Raw genomic sequence first — 19758 nt, 5'->3', positions numbered from 1 at the left:
GTTCTTCTCTTTTTTTGGCTCTGTAGAGTTGCTAAGACCTGAACAGACCTGGAAGCTGAGCTAACCTCACCTCTTGGTACCAAGCTAGTTCCAGGGGGCACTCTGGTGTACGGCCGCCGGAGCGAAAGGCGGGTTATGGTAACACTGCTAGCGCTGCACGGGAATGGCTCACCGTATGGTTGAGGTGGCATTCCGTCTTGTTTTTAACCAAGGTTGAACCTGCGAGAGAGGCAATTCAGTTTCACGCTTCGAGGCAGAGAATTGGCGGTGGGCTTTTTGTTTGGCTAACTGCAAATGAGCCACTTAAATCAGAACTAGTGAATACTAGTATTAGGTAACAGCTTACCCATGCTTCAGTAAAACATAAAAAAATTGTAACTTCCATTTTTAGTACCTGGTGAGTATATATTCAGTATCATAAGAGTCGGTGGAGCCAAAGAACAAAAGAAATAGTAGCAGATCGACAGTCTAATTCTCAAGTGTGTCCTCTTTAAGGCAGGATTTGTGGACATAAACACAGATCTTGTTTTTGTAAACTTGCACAGCTGTATATGTGTTTTGTGGCTAAATGGAGAAATACAACTCGTGGGACTTTCAGAATATCATATGCCAATATAATGAATGCACAAGTTGCCAGGGATGCAAAGCGCTCTGCCTATCTGGGATGGGATCCGCCTCAGAAGAGCCAAGTGTAGAACTTCCAAGGCTATGCAGGACTCATCTCAGAGATGGTGAAGTTAAAAGGCTGGATTCAATAAACAACAAAGGTGTTTGAAGTGCAAAATTGCAATCTCAACTCACCTTTGTCTCCTACTCAAACCTGTCTGGTCTTGGAAGCAACTAATCCCACCAGGCGTCTTTCTGTTTGACCTTAGGCACCCAGAGTTTTTATGAACTCCAACCACAGCTGTCTAAGCAACAAGGTTCCCTTGAAATAAGACCTATGGCTTTGTTCTAGTCTGACTCTTTTTTGGAAGCATTCTAATTCCATAAATGTCCAGAAAAGTTTTTAAAGTGGTTTCTTTTTTTGTTTGTTTGTGGGGGTTTTTGTTTTGGTTTGTTTTTTTTTTTTTTGGTGTGGAATATTATAAGTTCATTTACCTGTGTAAAAATTCTTCTCCTGCATGGATCTGGGCTGAAACCCACTGGAAATGACAGAATCTCAGTAACAGCAGAGCTTTGGGGTCAGGGCTTGAACATGGCTAGTACACTTACATCTGTAAGCACAGTCACACAGGCATAAATTCAGCATAAACTCATTGCGTTGCAGCATTGAAGGAAAAAAATAATGATGTCCATTCATGCAATGAAAGACTGCAGTGCCTGCGAAAGGCAAGCTTAAGAGCAAATAAGACTTTTGCTTTATATTACTTCCTGAATGTTAAATGATTACCCTTTAGTAGTCTGATGAGGTAGCGCTGGCGGTACGTGTAATGTTACATTCACAGATTTTAAGTCTCCATGGGCTTACATGTGAACCTTCTGCTCAGGCATGAAGTTTCTTTTTGTAAGTATTAGTAGCAAGAATTTTAACACGTTTCTCCCACGTCTCTTTTTCTGCTGCAAACACTTCACAGTGGAAAGAGAACTTTTAGAGTAAGGATACGTATGTGTGTGGGGGGGGTGACGGTGTTTGGTTTTGGCAGTGGCCGTGGTGGTTAGCACACACTGGGATCAAACGCACCAGCAAAACGCTGAGAGCAAGAGACAGGGGCTTTGTGTTACAGCTGCTCCCAAAGCAATCCTGGACCACAGCAGCCTTGGAAGGGAAGCAATACCCCTTCCAGCTGCAGAAATGGCAGGCGCTCGGGCTTTTTCATGTTGTGCAGTGTTTGTTTTGTTTTTATTTCTGTTTTGTTACTTGAGAGACTCTTGGAAACGGCCTGCATTTGAGCCAGCTGCAGTCCCCGGGGATGAGCTGAGCGCCCCGCTCCGGCCAGCAGAGCAGTGCCCTCTGCTGCACACCACAGCAGCAGCCCGGTCCTCAGCTGAACCCAGAGATATTAATAGAAGAAAAAAAATTAAAAGTTCACATCTGACACGCTCCCTCATTCCCACGAAGCATTTGCCACGTTGTACAGTTCTGATGGGAGCGTTGCCTGAGCGGAACCGGAGATTCAGCTGTCTGGATCCAACCCAAACGACAGATCTTTTGTTTGCTTTCTCTTTATGTCATTTCCAGAGTTAAGCTTCCGGTTAACAACAGCTAATGCAGGCACAGCCCACCCTTGTTACTTAGGGCTAAATCCACACAGGATTAATTTCCAGTTATGGTGCACTGCCGCCACGTGGACCTGCCAGCACTCTGGTAGGACGCTAAGCATACCCATTAATTACACAGCAAATTTAACTAGACCAACACTACGCGAGAAGTCACTCAAGTGAGCCCGAAGGAAGTGCCAAGAGTCATGTCCTGAGGCTCCTTTGCCCTAAAACCTGGACGCTGGCATCTTATCACAGACTGCAGAGACTACCTGACTGCTCGGGAGCCACAGCCGCCCTCTCCAGAATGAGGGGAGAACCTCGCCAGCCCAACAAAGCAGAGCTGCGTTTGAAAACCAGGTTTGAAATCCCTTCTTGCAGGCAAGAGCTGTAACTACAACTCCAGAGCATTATGCTCATATACTCTTTCTCTGGTTCCATCAATTTTTAATTATCCCATTGCAAAGAGGAAATCCCCCAAGGGGAGACCTGGGAGACCTCTCGCACACATGCCCCTGTGCCCAGCAGCTGGGCATTCATGGGAGGTAAGAGACAACGTTTGGACAGTGATGATTCACATCCCACACAATCACATTTTGAGGGCTGCTTCTAGTCCTGGATTATCAGGGCTTTTAATCTTTTTATTTTTTAACCTTTTTCTCCTGCTGTGGGTATGTGTTGAGAGTGCTTACAAGGTGAGGAACTACAGTCTGGATAAACTGGAGGGACAGAGGCTGGGAAACAAGCAAAGAAATTAAATAGCTGGACACTGCTACCAGACCAGTAAATAGAATATACGTTAGCTAAATTAAAAACAACCAAAAAAAGAGAGAGAGACCAAGGAAATTTATTTACTTTTTATCTATGAACAGTATGACATATAATTATAGACAAGTTTTGATACACAGGAAAACCCTTTTGTCAACCATTTTTTTTTTTTTTGCTAAATGTAACAGCACAATAATCTTTACACATTCATATTTTGTTTTTCCTTTTTTTTTTTCTTTATAATACACAGCTTTCTTGGGTTGAAGCAAACTGCAGGACATATTGAGTACTGGTATATTACAGCTACTTACATCATTTAAGAACAGCAAATGGAGAAAAATAAGTTATTTAAATATTGATTTCATATACAGAAAGTGCAACTTTGTTAGTTGTTACATAACTTGCTTGACAGTTTTGATTCCCCAAAGGGCGTCAATTAAAGATAAAAGTATCTTGGACCAAAAGTATTATTTATTCTAAAAATAATACAGTACAACTGCACAGCTGTGACTTGGTGAATCGACCACTATTGCTGCTCTCAGAGATGATGACCTGTTTGAATAATGCAACGTTTAGTGCTTCGGATCATGCTCCCAGTCTCCATTCAAAGCCAGGCTCATAAGAGAGCACAGGGAACTCCGGGCGTCACTGCCACCTGGGTAGTAATAGAGGGTTATTGATCGAAGCTTACGGTTATGATGGGATTTGGTAATATTATGGGCTTGCTGCTTCTATCGTTAAATAGCTGTTTGAGTTACAACGGTACAATGGATAGATACTTAACATCGTTAGCCTGAGCAGAGCAGATTAGGATTCCAGCAGCAGGTTTCTTTCGTGCTTCCCAAGAATTAACGAGCAAACTTTTGCTTAGAGCACTGAACGGTTGCAAGAAAATGTAAGAGGTTATGGCTCTCATACCGCACCGCCTCACCTGCTCGGGGGACGCCACAGGTCACTGAAACCACAGCAGGGAAGCTCAAACACTGAGAAGCTTAAGGCTTTTTTAGATTAAAATATAAACTAAAATTGTAATTCAAGTAAGACCACAGAGCACAGTCTTAAAAAGAAAAAGAAAGCAACTCTTAAAACTCACAAATCCCAAACTGCTCACTCTAGTCCTGATGGGTGTGATTTGGTTTCCCTGGGCTACGTAATCATTTAAGAATTATGGATTTACAAAGAGTTTTTGGCACACAGGTTCAGCTTATTCCCATAATTCTCCTTCTGTTAGAGAGGGAAAGTAGTTAATATGGGAGAGCTTTATTATGTGACTTGCCTTCCCTGCAACACGAGGAAATTTGTTTCCTTTGTTATTGCATATAGCCAGCTTGGACTTTTTCCTTGCTCCAATATAGCTGCTGTCTACTTCTACTCAGTTCCGGCCCCTGCCAGCAATCCCAGGAAGTCTCAATACTCTTTCCACCTCCTGCTTACTGATAGTCGCCATGTAAGCCTCAGAGAGGAACAACAGACAAATCATCGTCATTATAAAGACACTTAATTTTTCCCCCCCCTCTTTTTAGATATTCAGCAGCTGTGCAAACCACTTATGCTGTATGTTTCCTGATGCTGTCATATTAAACATGCTGATCATCCACACACCAAGGAGAACATTACAGAAACAGATCCAGAGGAGCTTTGCTTGAGAACAATTTCAAGTTACAGGTCAGTGGCTAAGCTGCCTTCACATGACAGTGTGCAGCAGACAGTGGTGAAATACGAAACAAGGGAAGTAAACCTAGCACCTATCAATTCTACCAGGAGCCAAATGGATTATCATCTGTAGTAAAATGCATAGTTCATCTGACTTAAAACGTGACCATGAAAGGACTATATATACTACGGAATCATGGAATAACCACAATTTTTTATTCATCAATCTGAGAGCAATTTATCAGGAAAAAGTGTTATTAGCCTGATATGAGGCTGGGATAACTGAGGCACCAAACAAGTCAAGTGCCTTGTCTGGTTTTATACAGTAAGCTGATGTCAGAACTGATACTGGAAACAGCCACACGTCCTGGCCTGTGCCCAGGTTTCTATACTATCTCCCTTTATCTGCCAGAGTAAGCTTGCTCTGTCTTCCATGGAGCATTTGCGCTATAAGAAGCCGAAGGACACAACATATATAGACCCCAAACAAAAAGCTAGTTATGTGCTATTCATGATAATCTGTATTTGGTATATAAAACGTGTACCCATATAGAAAAATAAAATCTGTCATTAGCCACATATGCGAATGGAACGTTTTACATGGATTTAGTCAGAAAAATATCATTACATCATGGAAAAATGGTTCATCACATATGCCAGAACAACGCTCTCTTCCAGTGAGAGGTAACATTAACACAGTCATAAGGGATACCAACTGTTGTAAAACCACAGTGTAATTGATAAGACTATATTGGATTTTTTTTTTCACCCATGCAATGGAATTACTGGATCTGATGATGATGTCTATGGGACACAATTTGCTTTTCCGATGCTTTTTATCTCCCACAAGTGAATTTTCATTTGCAGAAACCCACTGTTTGGAATCGATATGGTCAGGATACCAAGTCAAAGCTGCAGCATAATGATTGACAATATAACACAGTACACAGAATATGATTAAATGAAAAGCAGTTACATATATACAAGGCAGTATATCTTGGAACAGTTTAGTAACAACAGTAAATGCAGACTGTAGTGAACAAGAAGTTAAGCCTGACAACCGAAACCTAGCATAACCCTGCATTTGTAAAAACATCTCTACAACACAGAAGGTGTTATGATGAGGCATTTTATAGAAGCTACTTCAGCTGGAAATCGCCCTAAGTGCAGCTGAAGGGTGACAGGTTGAAACGAGGCTTGGGAAACATGAATACAGGCAAGTGAACACTAAGTAACTGCTTAAAAGCTTATTTTAAGGCAAATAAAAAGCTGATTGCTAGAAAGCAGTTATAAAAATGACCTCAGCTCTGTACAAATAAAAAGAAGCTTTCTGACTCTCCGTGGGTTAGTTGCATTGGAGTGACAGAGATGGCCCATACTGAAACCTAATTCCAGTCCATTGACTTTGGCCTAGCTAAAGGCTTTGTGGCGTATGGGGACCTATACCAAGCAACAGCAAAGGTGACCGGGGGGGTTTGTGTTCAGCTCTTGACTGCTAAAATAACCAAAAGGCATTTCCAAATTTGCACCTTGGCTTGTACCTGGTCTTTAGGACTGACTCCAGGTACTTGGAACCTAGATGTACAGAAGACCCCCAACCTAAGGAGCTCTCCATAGAAACGGGGCCTATTTATTAGTATTACTTTCACAAACTTGTGGAAAATGTGCAAGGGTCCCTTAATTCTGTGAAGCTGTCCGATTCTCAGGCCAACCCTGTGCACTTTATGAAATAAGAGTACTTTACAAGGGAGTGAGGGGGGAGGGAACTACCACATCTGTGTTACCTGGTGGTTGCTTCTCTTCTCCTTCAGTTGCCAAAGACAGCAATAGGAACATTTTATATCCTTTGATGAAGATATCTGCCTGTCCTTGGGAGCCGGTTCCTTGATCCCTTTAGCTATGTGAAGTAATTAGAACAATATTGGTGCAGGAAGAAGCAGTGAACTCTCGACCAGGCAATGCCACACTGTGGAGCATGTTAAATTGCCTCTGGATCAAGAGGTTTGAAGAGTCTTGCTGCTGCCAGGAGCTTGCTTATGTGCCTTTCCTCTGTGATGCCAGCTTCTTGAAGGCAAGTTTGTGACAGAGAAGGCACTTTGCTCAGTGTGTTGAATCCTGCTTCTGTGAGCAGGCTGGAATACATAGGTAGACCAATGGAAATCAGCCAGTCAGATACAGAGGTGATAAGTCCCGGGGATACAGGTTTTCGGCAAATTTCAGTCAGCCCTCCACTTGGAATCTGGACAGTAATGGAAAAAAAAAAGAGAAAAGAAAAGAACCCTTAATGTTAAACATAACTGCTTGTTTTACAGCAAGTCTTCTTTTGTTTTTTCTTCCAAACTGGTAGAATTTCATAGCAGCTGTTTCAACTTCTCTCACGTCACATTTATCAGTACGAGAGTGGTGTGGGTTGAAAGGCTAAGACCACTTGGCACAGGAGCAACGGTTTTGGCAATGCAGATGCAGTGGGCAGTATCCAGCTGCTTGGGTGACCATCATGTGCCAGTCTGAGTTAGTTTGAGATCAGCAAAAAATACCCAGTTACAAGACTTTCCATGGTGATCTGTTTAATTTCTCAGTAAGGCAAGCAAATATTAATTTTGCCTACTAGCTGCTCAGACAGACCAAGTTCTCACATAAAAAGCCATGAAAGCTTTTGACTGTTTCTCCCTCCTGCATTTGCTAAGGAGGAGTGGACAATCGTATAGTTTGAGAAATGAAAAAGGAGTGTAAACCCTTTCAGATTTCAGTACAGAAGCATTTAATACATGCCACCTTTAGTAAGCAAGTCTCTGTTACCACTGCCTGCAGTCTGCTTAGACTGTCAAGACTATTTTTGAGTCAAGAGAGAGGGCTATCCGCTTTCCTTTCAACTACTAACTGTCCTCCTTTGGGACAGGAGGAGGTGCCTCCTGCCCCTGTAGTACCCCTACCTACGTTGTACCTGCTGGGTGAACGCAGGGAGCACTTTTGCACTTGGACTTTGCAGGTATCTTTCTTTACCAGTAGTCAGTCCTTTTAAAAAGTCTGCTCATAAATAAGAAAGTCTGGTTTATGGAAATACTCACTGCCATGCGATGCTGCTTCCTCAGCTGTTTTACCCGGATTTGGTCCATGTTTGTGGCAACATCCTTTTCAGGCTGGTCTAAGTCTTCAGAGTACCTCCGCACCAAAGCCTCAGGAATGCCACAGCGACCATGCTGAATGTTCCCAGCCAGACACAAAGGAGAGAGAATAGATGAAGAAAGTGTATCAATACAGACCAATCAATGCAAAGATAAAGAGAAGCAGGATAGGAACAAAAAAGAGCTTTCCTTGAGATTCCATGAAAACTGAGAAAACAATCCCTAAAAAGGAAGGACTGGACCTTAGGACTCCTTCCTCCCCCAAAAGATGTCCTAATCACAATATCATCACCTCAGATTTTCTTGGAAGCACAAAATCTAATCACGACTTCCTTTTTCAGCTCTAATTCCCCACACAAACAGAGAAAGAGACATTTCCATCCCCAGTAATACCCAGGTACGAGTGGCCTGAAAAGATGAAGGTTCAGAATAAGTCCGGGATTTCTCAGTCCCCCCACAACCCAAGAGTTACTTTAGGCGTAAGGCTTGATAGCCAAGACAAACATAGTTACAGCATGTCCAATGTCCCAACAATTTATGGTTTATCTAGGCTAGTTACCCACAAAAATACAACAGATAGAATAAATGCAAGACTACCACTGGAAAGAATTGGAATGCTACTGGAATAAAAATCTTGAAGCAATGTCCTCCACTGACCTTGTCAGAGTATGGTTCTTCAGTGAGATCAATGTCTTCAGACAGCAACTTGTTTTCTATTACCATTTCCAGATCCATTCCCCTGCTACAAGAGACTTTCCTGGCTGAAGCAGGACCTAGCTTTACCACGTGCTGCTGAACACTAGCAGTCTCTGGGAGCTCTGACAGCCAGGGTGGCAGAGGGCTAGAAGGGGTACTGGGCTCCTGTTCAGAAGATGTCCTATGGACAGGTACTCCGTGACAATCAATGGGAGTGGATGAGCTGGTCTTTTTTACTGGCAAACATGGTGCTTCTAGACTTGAGTGGTTCCCACTTGCAGACACGGGAGGATGATATAATCCATTAGAAAGGCGTTCTCGGCATTTTTTGGCAGGGACAGGTGGCGGCTGAGAAGGATTTTTTGGTTGCATTCTTGCCTCATTTGTGCCTTTCTGCTCAGCTTCTAGACCTCCCTTGAGGACTGGAGCATAATCAGCCCGTGCGAGGTCATGAAAGCCTTTACTTTGTATTTCCAGAGGCGTCCTTGTTGCAAGATGCATCACTAAGGCAGGCTGAGCTTCACAGTTTTTCAAGGGGAACGGAGCAGGCTTTCCACCTGCAGTCTCCATTACAGAGCAGTCCAATTCCTTAGCCCTTCCCTTCTGAGAACTAGCAGCTCCTTTACCCTGCTTAGCCATCAAGTCATCCACCATACAGCTGCCTCCCCGCGACTGAGGTGGCAGGGCAGAGCCAGTTGCCTTTTTTGCTATATCCAGTGAATCCTGAGGAAAAGAACCTACTTCCTTGCTAGCGGCCGGTAGATTAGTATTGGATTCTCCCTGGAGATCATCCAGAGAGTGAGATCTTGGCCACGTGTCTACACCCTGGGGGCCATCCAGAGTTTCATAGCTCCGACAGACGGCAACTGGGAGACTTCTACGGTTCTTTTTCAGACCCGTAGCAGCTGGAGGTTTTACAGAGCTCTTCAGAGCATGATGTGCACAACTCAACCGGCCTTCTTTTTCCCCTTGCTGTATAGTTTCTATTGACTTGGTCAGTGGAAGAGTTGGATAATTTGATAGCTGGTTTCTGCTGAAGTCCTTAAAGCTATGCTCGCTTGCTGATTTTGAGGGCAGAAGACAGGTCCTTCGAGTTTTACCTAAAAGCAAATAAACCACAATCCAACTCTAAATGTACAAGAACTCAGTGCCATTTTAAGCATATGAATTTGTGAGCTTCAGCTTTATTAATGAAGAACTGGTAAATGTGACCACATAAGGAAAATACATTTAAAATACTTAATATCCTTCCTACTCCTCAACTTGCAGAGATTTGAGTTTTAGCTCATGTAAACCTTTTTCAATGTAGAAATAGCCAACAGTTAGAACTAATACCTATTTTTTTTTTTTTTTTTCAAAAAAAGATCCTGCTTATTTGTTTTAATTACAAAGTGTGCCAATAGTGTTATTTTATCTTTTAAATAAGCAGCGAAGTATTTGCAATGGCAAAACCAGAGTGCAAAAAGGTATTGGAAGGCTGGTTTTGCACCAGGTCCCTTTGAAAAGTTACTTTTAGGGACAGCAGAGTTCTACGGAAAACAGTCTTATACTATGAGATGGAGAAGTGTTTCAAAAGGGAGTTTCAAGTGGGTCTAATCTTAATGTTATTCTCATGTCATAGTGTTTTACTGAAGTGGAAGGTCTTAAGAGATGTGGTGTTTTATTATAACCGCTTAAGACGAGATGACATGAATCAATATGAACCGCATGTTCTTTGTAAGCTTTATTTTATATTTTTATGAGATATGCACCACTGATTTTAAACAGTGAAGTCATAAAATCTGCTTGACAGAAAAATTCTGACCAAAATGACAGAGCTCATCAGAGTATTCATTAGTTTGAAATACAAGGTCATTTCTCAAATACTGCAGAGATTTTTTAAAATTTTCTTTTTAACAAGACAGAAATAAATTTGTCTCAAACCAGATGACCTCTCAGAATGACAGCACATCTTGAACAGGGTGACAGGGATACTTCCCCCCATGTACAGTAAGCTTTCTAAAATCAGGATAGATATATAAAGCTTGAAATTTCTTTTTCCAATAGAAAAAAAAACCTGAAACGCCCAAACCAACAGATTTGGCTAAATGGTATCAAAAGTCTGAATAATAGGCAATCAATAGTTGCCCATTAAAGGACCAGTTACTTTTAGAGATCTGAGTTGTTTTGCCAACTTAATTGGAAGTTAGCAAAAGTACACCATTAATCTGGTGTACTTTTAAGCAGTAGATGCTTTCTTCTCATACAGCTTGCCTTCAAAGCTTTATCCTGAAAAAAGATCAATGCTTGGCTTTTGGGTAGTACACACTGCTCGCTTTGAATATGAACGAACCCATTTAACCTAAAAGAGAAATAGCTTGCTTTCTCTCTTTCTCTTGCCTTTTTCTCTGCTCAAGAAGTTTAAAAAAGAAAGTATCCAGAAAAGTAGCAAAGAAAATGGAGGTTACTTTTAAAGAGAAATAAGGAAAACATTCCCCGCAAAAAAAGTTGGTTGCATTTAGTGCTATGCTGGAAAGGTTATCCTATCTAAAAATCACAGTGTGCCTACAGGGATGAATGCAAGCATACAGGAACTCCTTTCTCACTTCTGAAAATAACTTACAACCATATTAAAAAGACATGCATAAGAAACATCACATTTATTTTTTAGTGCCTTCAGGCACTAATGTCAATATGCAATGAGCATAGAAAGGAGTGTTCTCTTTTCATTATTCATATTTGCTAGTACATGTCTAACTTGGGCAGTAATTCACAATATTGTCTGAGGCTTGCTGTCACAGCTCACCTAACATAATCCCTGTACCTTCTTTTCAATCTGAAATGTTGATCAGGGGTTACGCTGGTTTTAGGAAAGCACACTCGGGACACTGAAAGAAATTTTGTGAGAAATGCTACTACTGTGCAATATAAGCTCTTACTGAGGCCATAAGGGTATCTAGTACACAATGTTTCATTTCTGTAGAAATGGGATATGTCCGTGTAAAGCCAGTAGCCTGGGAATGGAAAAAAGAAGAAAGGGGGAATAGGAAAAGTAAGAAGAAAAAACCAACGAAAATGAGAAAAGAAAATTTTTGGGAAAGTAAAATCAATTCTGTAGTTCATTCCAGCCCTGTTTTGCATAAAAATACAAACGTGGAGGGAATGGGAGGAAGTTCAAAACATTTTGTCTATAAAATCTTTAAGCTCTCTGCTTCAAAACGGTTTGGAAAAAGTGCTGAGTTCAATGTTGTTGTTTTGTACAAAGGACAGGGGTTCAGAATGTAATTTCTCTTCCATAGATGTAAGCCAAGATCAGGAGGGCAGCTGTGATTTCTCTTTTTCTAGCTATTACTATTCTTTCCCTCCTCCTGACTGCCAGGTGTAACTTCATTATGCTTCTTAGACATCAGAAAGGAAGGTAATATTTCCTGAAAACAGAGTTTTAAATATGTTTTTAAGTTGTTTTCATAAAGTGGAGAGCTATATAAACAACGTCCACAAATGTAACACCCCCTCCCTAGCTCAGAAAAAAAATAACGAAAACAACAAGGGTTAAAGAGTATACCTAGTAAGGTTTAAAAGACATTTTTTATGTTAGCTTTTTTGATAATAATTCATTTTTATGATTCCGTGGTACAGTTAAGCAATCTAATGCCTTTCATAGTGCTGTCAACCACAGTAGCATCTCTGATCTAAATGTGTGCAGAAAGACACAGGTGTCTGGGTGATAACTAAGATAATGAAGGTGGTCCTAACACAAAACAAATGTAAAGTTTATATTGTTTCCAGGTTCAGTTCAAGCCACAGGCATACTTCCAACTCTTTTGTTTAATATTGTGGTGCAGTTTTTGTTAGAAAAAGCACTGTCCACCTCTCATGATACTTCTTGCTACTAAAATATAGAGAAGGAACTTTTCTATTCCGTGTCATAATCTGCCACAGAAGAAATATCTTAGGGAATATTTCCAGAAGTATCAGAGCTACACACAACAACACATTTTCAGTGTTTCTCTTAGTATTTTTCTCCTGTATGGAAGATCGTCCTCAGAAACTGAAGTAGTCAAAACCAGACACAGAATGCATTCAGTGGCCTGTCCAGATCCCAGATTTTATTAACTTCATTTTGGCCTTGCTTTCTGTGGCTATATTTTGTGTGCATTTCAAACAGCTCTGTTGCCAACACAAAGATGATGGTGCGGTAGACAATCCTGGCCTCATTGCTTTTTTTACTCATTACGAACTAGTAGAAATGCACATGTCATTAGGCAATGTGGCCACCTGTTCTGTTGCTTCCTTTTCTGACTAATTAGCACTCACTGCTTAAGTGCTTAGGATGCCTACTTGGCAGTACGAAAATCTGGGCTTCAGTTTCTGAACAAATCAGAGAACACCCTTTTCCCACCTGTTAAAGCCACGGTTTGTCTGCTGCTTCAGCTCTGCGCATTGCATATACAATTCTGATCTCTTCACATACCCCCCTCTCCTTAAAAAAACTATACAGCACAAGAAAAGGTTCAAAGAAGCCAGGCATGATCAGGGACATGAACGACCTATAAGGAACAATTAACAGGCCTTCTCAGACCAGAAAAGAGATGACATGGGAAGGACTACGACAGAGGTTTATAACACAGACACTGTTAGGTATGGAAGTTCTACAGAAGACCAGGGATGTTCATGAAGAGAAACAGTTTCAGGAAAATGGATGAATGACAGGAAACAGTACCCAATTTTGAAGTCCTTAAGTCCTTAAATGATTCATTCCCCAAGAGTACCCTGGGAATTATCAACTATGCTTGCTCTGTTCCTCTCCTGTTCTCTAGCTATCTGCTTTTGGCCAGTCCTGTGAGAACTAGATTTCCAATACTGTTTCCAAATGTGTCTCAGACGAACCACACTTGCACACAAAACAAGCCCAATAACTGCACCACTGTCAGAAGCCTGAAGGAGAGCTTGCTTTCTCTGCCTTGTTTCAAACCAAGGACTGGACTACATGGACTAACGGTCTGATCATGGGTGGTTGCTTTCTGCTCTTACATTCTTCCTCTCTAACACTGAATAGGGCACAAACTGTACAGTCCTCGCTGCCTGTAAATTGGAATAAAACCACAATGCTGCTGTAAGTACATTGTGGATACCTACGAGAATATCCAAATATTTCTGCAGTGGGACCCTGAGAAGTACCTGTGAAAGATACATCTGCACCACTGCCATAGTACATAGCAAACCATTTTCTAGACAAAAATGTAAGAGCAGCTTTGAAATCTTGAACTGATGCCAAAAGGTCAAATATCAGCCCAAAACAGGACACTACATTAGTCATCAAAATACTATATATAACCATTCCCCAGGAAATCTGAAGACCAATTTCTTCTCAGAATGCATTTCCCCTTTATGAAATACAGTTTATTACTGCTGATCTGCATGTTATGATGTTCATACTAGACACGTGATTATCCTTATTTTAACAGATGAGAGTCCAAGGTATTTTGAAAACAATATGCACATAAACAACTATGGTCCACGGACTTTGCAAAGAAGGTGGAGCACATTTCAGATTAAACCACCTTGACAAACTCTCTCAATGAATCCCGTATCAAATGTTCTTTTCATAATGGTTTTCAAAACAAGCACTAAATGCATCTGTGAGCAAAAACGATGCAGAAATGCAGCAAGCCATACATGAAAAGCAATATAAAAATCATCAGTGGTATTTCACATTCTGCAAAACTCAGATAGAAATATTAGTTTAAATGTAATAGTAAGTATCTAAGCAGACAGGCAATGACAATTGCTTTCTAAAGATTTTATTATGTTGTTAAAATAAGGAAAATGTACAGGCAGCAATTTAGCTTCAGTGCTACAGCTATCATTATGATGGCACTTAGAGATAAAAAGGAAAGAAAATTGTCACATGTGCCATATACTTAGCTATGATTATATTCCAGCATGCCTACTGTATGGGGATTCATATTAAAAAAAAATTTCTCTCTGCTTTCAGGAATTTAGTATATTGCCAACTTCAGACATTCAGCTTCAAGGCAAATTTTCTTCAATAAACAGTTATTTCTGAGTTGCAGACTGACAGAAAATGCACATGCTAAGGGAAAGATCTTTAGCTCATATTTTAAATTGGAAAAACAGCCACTACAAGGAGCGTACAGGACCTCTATTTATTCTGTTCTTCGTTTCCTGTTAATGCTAGATGTTAAGTGATGAAACCAGGCAGTCTGAGGCCAAGCCATGGCTCAAATGCTTGGAGTGATAATACCAAGCTCAAACCAATTTCATCTATTTTAATATTTCATCCCTAATGACAAGTTTACATCATGCCTCACACATGCTTAGTCAGCGCAACCACCTGATTTCTTCAGAACAGAAAGAGTAATCTCTATTACCATCTGTCTTGGTAATTTTTCAGGGCATCACCTTTCACCAACGCAAGACAAGGTAATAAGAATTGGTATCATAAGCATTTTTTTTATAGTTTATTTCCTTGAAAACTTCTCAATTAATTTAACTTGCTAGTGTTCATACACTAAAAAGTCCTAATCTCCGCAGTTAGCTTCTGATCAGAGCAGAATGCAACATACAGCCTAAGCAAACAGAAAAATACGGCCTACAACAGAGAATATTTTTTCTAAACAGTTTTTCTATGGGTTTAAAAGAAACCCTCCTAATCTCAGTGGAGTTCAGTGACTTCTCCATTGCCAGTGGTCCCTTAGACACGGGTTGTTGGAGCGTAAATAGTGCAAGACTCATGAGGCATGGTTGCATGAGAATATGATAGGGAGTGGAGAAGGCAAGGAATGGCAGTAAGAGTGCCTGTTGCCTTAGGATCACAAAAGAAAGATGATTTGTGAAATGTTTCCTACCAATGCAAATAAATAAATTAGAAACAGTAGAAATTACAACCAATGGCTCAAGCCAAGAGGGAAAGAGGCAGTCAGAGCAAAGGAGAAAGTCAAGTATGAAGCAGCTTGTGTTAGGTAGGAATAGGAGCAGAAAGTATGTGAAGTTATGTACTGAGAAAAGGATGAAGGGATTACAAGGCTCATTGCTGTCACCATTACCATTCTCCAGGTTTTCACTGCTTTCGTAGCAACCAGAATCCCGAGGAGAGCATCCGGTTAGGCCTTGCCCTTCAATAAGAAGTTTCTCCTGAGATCCTGACTGGTCACTGTTACCTAGAGGATGCGAGAATACAGTGAAAAACAGTCAAACAGGCTGATTCCATTTCCAGCACCATTATCTTGCGTGTCCAAAGAAGGGCAACAAAGCCAGTGAAGGGTCTAGAGCACAAGTCTTATGAGGAGCGGCTGAGGGAACTGCGATTGTTCATCCTGGAGAAAAGGAGGCTGAGGGCAGACCTTATTGCTCTCTGAACTACCTGAAAGGAGGCTGTAGTGAGGTGGGGGTTGGTCTCTTCTCCCAGGTAACAAGAGATAGAACAAGAGGAAACAGCCTCAAGTTGCTCCAGGGGAGGTTTAGATTGGATATTAGGAAAAATTTCTTCAAAAAAAAGTTTGTCAAGCATTGGAACAGGCTGCACAGAGAAGTGGTTGAGTCATCATCCTTGGTGGTACTTAAAAGACCTATAGATGTGCTGCTTAGGGATATGGTTTAATGGTTGGACTTGATGGTCTTACAGCTCTTTCCAACCTAAACGATTCTATCATTCTATGACCTTCCCTGTTGTATTAATTCTATCAGATCACACTTTTAGAAAAGAGTAAGCATTAGGAACAGCCATCACAAATATTGAAAACATTCATCCCATTTGGTAAAGGATTAAGCAACAGCCTCAGCACAAATATGAGGGAGCAGTGTGGTACGTAATGAAAGTAGAATGGACTGCGTGTGCACCTCAGCTGCCTTGGGGCCAAGTACTGCAACTTACAACCACAGAAATTTATTTAAAATGATGGTGTCAAAGTTCTTTCTAGGACTTAAAAAAAAAACAACACCCAAAACAAAAGCAAAAGGCACTGAAAAGAACCAAGTCAAGTAAAAAAGAATAAAATCCTAATCCTGACCTACTTACAGAAGGGACCAAGAGGAAGGATCAGAAGTGGCTCTGGCAAAGTTAGATGCCGTCCCCTAACAAAGGAGAGGCTAGTGATAAAAATTCCTTCCTTGTTCCATGCAAAGAGCCAACACTCAAGTGTGGTCCATACAGGTTGCACAGGCTGGACTCCAGGAATTTACCCAGAGTGGTTGGTCAGAAATCACATTTTGTAAAGAAACTAAATCTGCAGATACAGAAAACCAACTTCATGATGCAAGGGTACAGTTTATGCTGTGTTTTTTTGCCCCCTGCAATAAAATGCCAAAAATGGCTATTCCAATTCCTATTCTCAGCACATGGAAGGTAATTATGGCATGGAACTAAGCGCTATTGCCCCTCCCAGGTTCCAGCTGTCTGGTCCCCACTTCTCTTTCTCCTCTTCTCCTTGTCTTGGAGCTGGAATTTAAACTTTCCAACCACCACATCATACAGTTTTGCAAGTTTTCAAACCAAAATTGAAGGGCCCTAAAAAAAATTATTACTTCAGGGAAGTGAGCATTCTAAATAGGTCTGCAAATACTGAAAAGAACCTTATATTAGGTGACGAAAAGCTACTCTGATTTAAGTGAAAAGAATCTATTTCTGCAACTGCAGTTTTCTTGAGAGGTGGAGGAGGGTGGAGAAAGGTGGATGCCTCTTTGGGAAATGAAATGAACAAGAAAGCTACATGTCAGTGAAAGCTCAGGCCACACAGCACCGTCTAGAGATACTGACCACACATCCGTCTGTAACAGAATTAAGCACTGCCCACTTAATAAGCAGCTGTTTAAATTGCTGCTACGGCAGTTTAAGCTAAAACATAGGATTTTGCCCCGAAGCAGCTGAGAAAGCCCTCATACAATCCACTCCACTGATTCAACTCACTGGGATACTAAACTTCTGCTGACGCTTAGGGACCAAGGGGAAATTCAGTACTGTCTTAGGTTGCTGCAACTAGGTATTGAGCACATCTAAATTCTGGTCTAAACTTACACTTGCTTTGCAAATGATTCTATTCTACCATGACTACTGCGTGGACGGTAGAGCCCCGCTTCCCCCTGTGCGGCAAAGACACCATCAAATTGACCGCCATGGCTTACTCTGTTTTCCCTCATCTTTGCAACCACTTGCCTAAGACCATCTGTACAACAGGCAGAATTGCACTGCTGCACCTTCGATAGTTGGGTCACCGTCTTCCACTCTTTGTACTTGACTGATATGTTTTCTCCCTTGAAAATCACTGTGTTGTCATGTGTACACCCTGAAGCTACCTGTACAATCCTGTGATTCACAGTCCAAAAATCATATGCATGTTTAATTCAAACTACCCTTTCTCCACAGCCCTCATGGCTTTGATCTTTTTCTTACCCTTGATGACCTCAATCTCTTACCTCTAATCACAAAGTTTCTTCTTTCCTATTCTCCATGCCTCAGCTTCTTATTTTGAGTAGGTTACCTCAGGATTTATTCCTGAACATCAGCATTCTAAAGGGTATGTGTTGATATCACTTGATATTATTTGAATAAGCTGAGTAGCAGGGCTTACATGAACAAAAGAATTCTGGCAGAACAAATGCAAGTCTTAAGTCACTCCTCAAAAATCTACATGTTGTTACACAGGATTACCCTGGAAATAACTAGATTAGGGGGAAAAAAGATCAAAATCCTAGAACCAGTTTTCTGCTTTAAGGGGTTCACAAAGTCTTGGTAGAGCTCTAGTACAACTGAAAACCTCAAACATCTCACATACTATCATATTCCTGTAGAAGTTCCACTGCTGTGAGGAGAACTGCTCTGTGCTCAGGATCTCTGATGTTCAGTTCATCCAAATCTTCTTCTTCTAAAAGCTTAAAAGTATCCAGGTCTTCATAACCATTGAACAGAAAAGTGGGCATGTGCTCCTGCATGAAAGGAAAAAACAAACAAACAAAAAAAAAAACAAAAAAAAAGAGCTGTAAGACTTCATATTTATTCAACTTATTTTGTCAATAAAGATATCAGAAGAGATTTTCACAACCAGCACAAAGAGCAGTAGTTTAACAAATGCAAACTGCTGTATAACAACAAAATTATAGGATTATAGCTTGTATAAACATTGCTCAGAATTCAGGGAGGTAGCTGTGCCAGAACTAGAATGCTGCACATATTTTTGTATTTGGAATGTACTGTATTAAATGGCCTGGGTAGCATGCTACTCGGATGCACAATATGGCACAGCTCTGTATGAAGGAAGAAGTACAAAGGGTGAATGACAGCTGCATCCGTTTATTCCTCGGCTCTTCTGAACAGAAAGGAGGTAAAAAACTTCCTCTTTAAAGACAGGATAACTATTGTTATTTTACACTTTTTGCTTGCTTTTGAAGTATGTATGCTAGTAGCCATACTATGCAATGATGTATAGTCTCTGAGTGCACACAATTTGCAGCCTGCAGCACTTCCAAGGCTGACATGCAGTTCTGCCTGGCCTCAGCTATTTTCACTCTGCAGCTAAGACCCAATTCTGATCAGCAGTGTCAGGATCCTTAGGATTATGAATCTGGTGTGCAGCTTTCAAAATTAACAATTCCAAAGGTGTGGCCCCCTTCCCACAAGCAAAATTGAAGGGTAAACAGAAAGAGAGAATTTGGACCTTTAAGTTGATGCGATCCAAGAGATCCTCAACTGACTTGGGCTGGGGTGGTCTGCTTTTCCGGCGTCTCCTGGTGGGCCGCTTTGGCTTCTCTTCGTCTTCATTTAACACGTCCACATAGATAAATTTGAAAGTGCCAACTTTGTTGTTCAACAGGCCCATCCAAGTGCCCATGGGGGGTTTGCTGATTATATCAATGATGTCACCTTTCTGTAGACCAAAGAAGCAAGAAAGCCATTCAGGCATGCTTATTGATGGGTATTCAAGCAAACACACCCACTTTCTCTTAGATACGTACACAGAATGGACAACGCATTACAGTTTTCAAAAGGTTAACCACGGCTCTTGCAAAAATGTCTGATTACACTTATAATCATATACTTATAATTATTCACTTATACACTTATAATTATTCAGTTATATTAACTGAAATGTCTTTAAGAGACAATATGTGCAGGGGCATCCACATTTCTTCCAAGGATTTTGAAAATTTTTCCATTGATGGATTAATTCATTGTGGCAGACGAAGTATTTTTCCAATCTTTCAAACAAAGTCCTTGCAAAACAGAAAGGAACTTGTGGCACATTTTTACCTTCCAGAAACTGAAGACGGAAGTGTCTTTCCCTGGACGTGGAGAAATGATAATACCTCCTTATGTTCT

General features: G+C 40.9%; 1 protein-coding gene across 8 annotated transcripts in view; it reads right to left on the bottom strand.

Moving 5' to 3' along the window:
- Window positions 1–3026: 3026 nt before the first annotated feature.
- Window positions 3027–19758, bottom strand: part of SASH1 (SAM and SH3 domain containing 1) — a 570737-nt gene continuing 554005 nt past the window's right edge. For all 8 annotated transcript variants that reach the window (XM_054194898.1, XM_054194899.1, XM_054194901.1 and 5 more), the window contains 6 exons: window positions 19097–19306; window positions 18218–18368; window positions 15494–15607; window positions 8406–9544; window positions 7692–7823; window positions 3027–6862 (listed from right to left, as the gene is read on the bottom strand). In XM_054194898.1, coding sequence (XP_054050873.1) covers window positions 6602–6862; window positions 7692–7823; window positions 8406–9544; window positions 15494–15607; window positions 18218–18368; window positions 19097–19306 — 2007 coding nt within the window. In that variant the 3' untranslated portion in view covers window positions 3027–6601. The remainder of the gene's footprint in view (window positions 6863–7691; window positions 7824–8405; window positions 9545–15493; window positions 15608–18217; window positions 18369–19096; window positions 19307–19758) is intronic.

The sequence above is a fragment of the Rissa tridactyla genome, chromosome 3 (genome assembly GCF_028500815.1).
Source record: "Rissa tridactyla isolate bRisTri1 chromosome 3, bRisTri1.patW.cur.20221130, whole genome shotgun sequence".
Taxonomy (NCBI): Eukaryota; Metazoa; Chordata; class Aves; order Charadriiformes; family Laridae; genus Rissa; species Rissa tridactyla.
The sequence above is the reverse complement of the archived record's forward strand: the minus strand, read 5'-3'. Positions and strand labels throughout refer to the sequence as shown.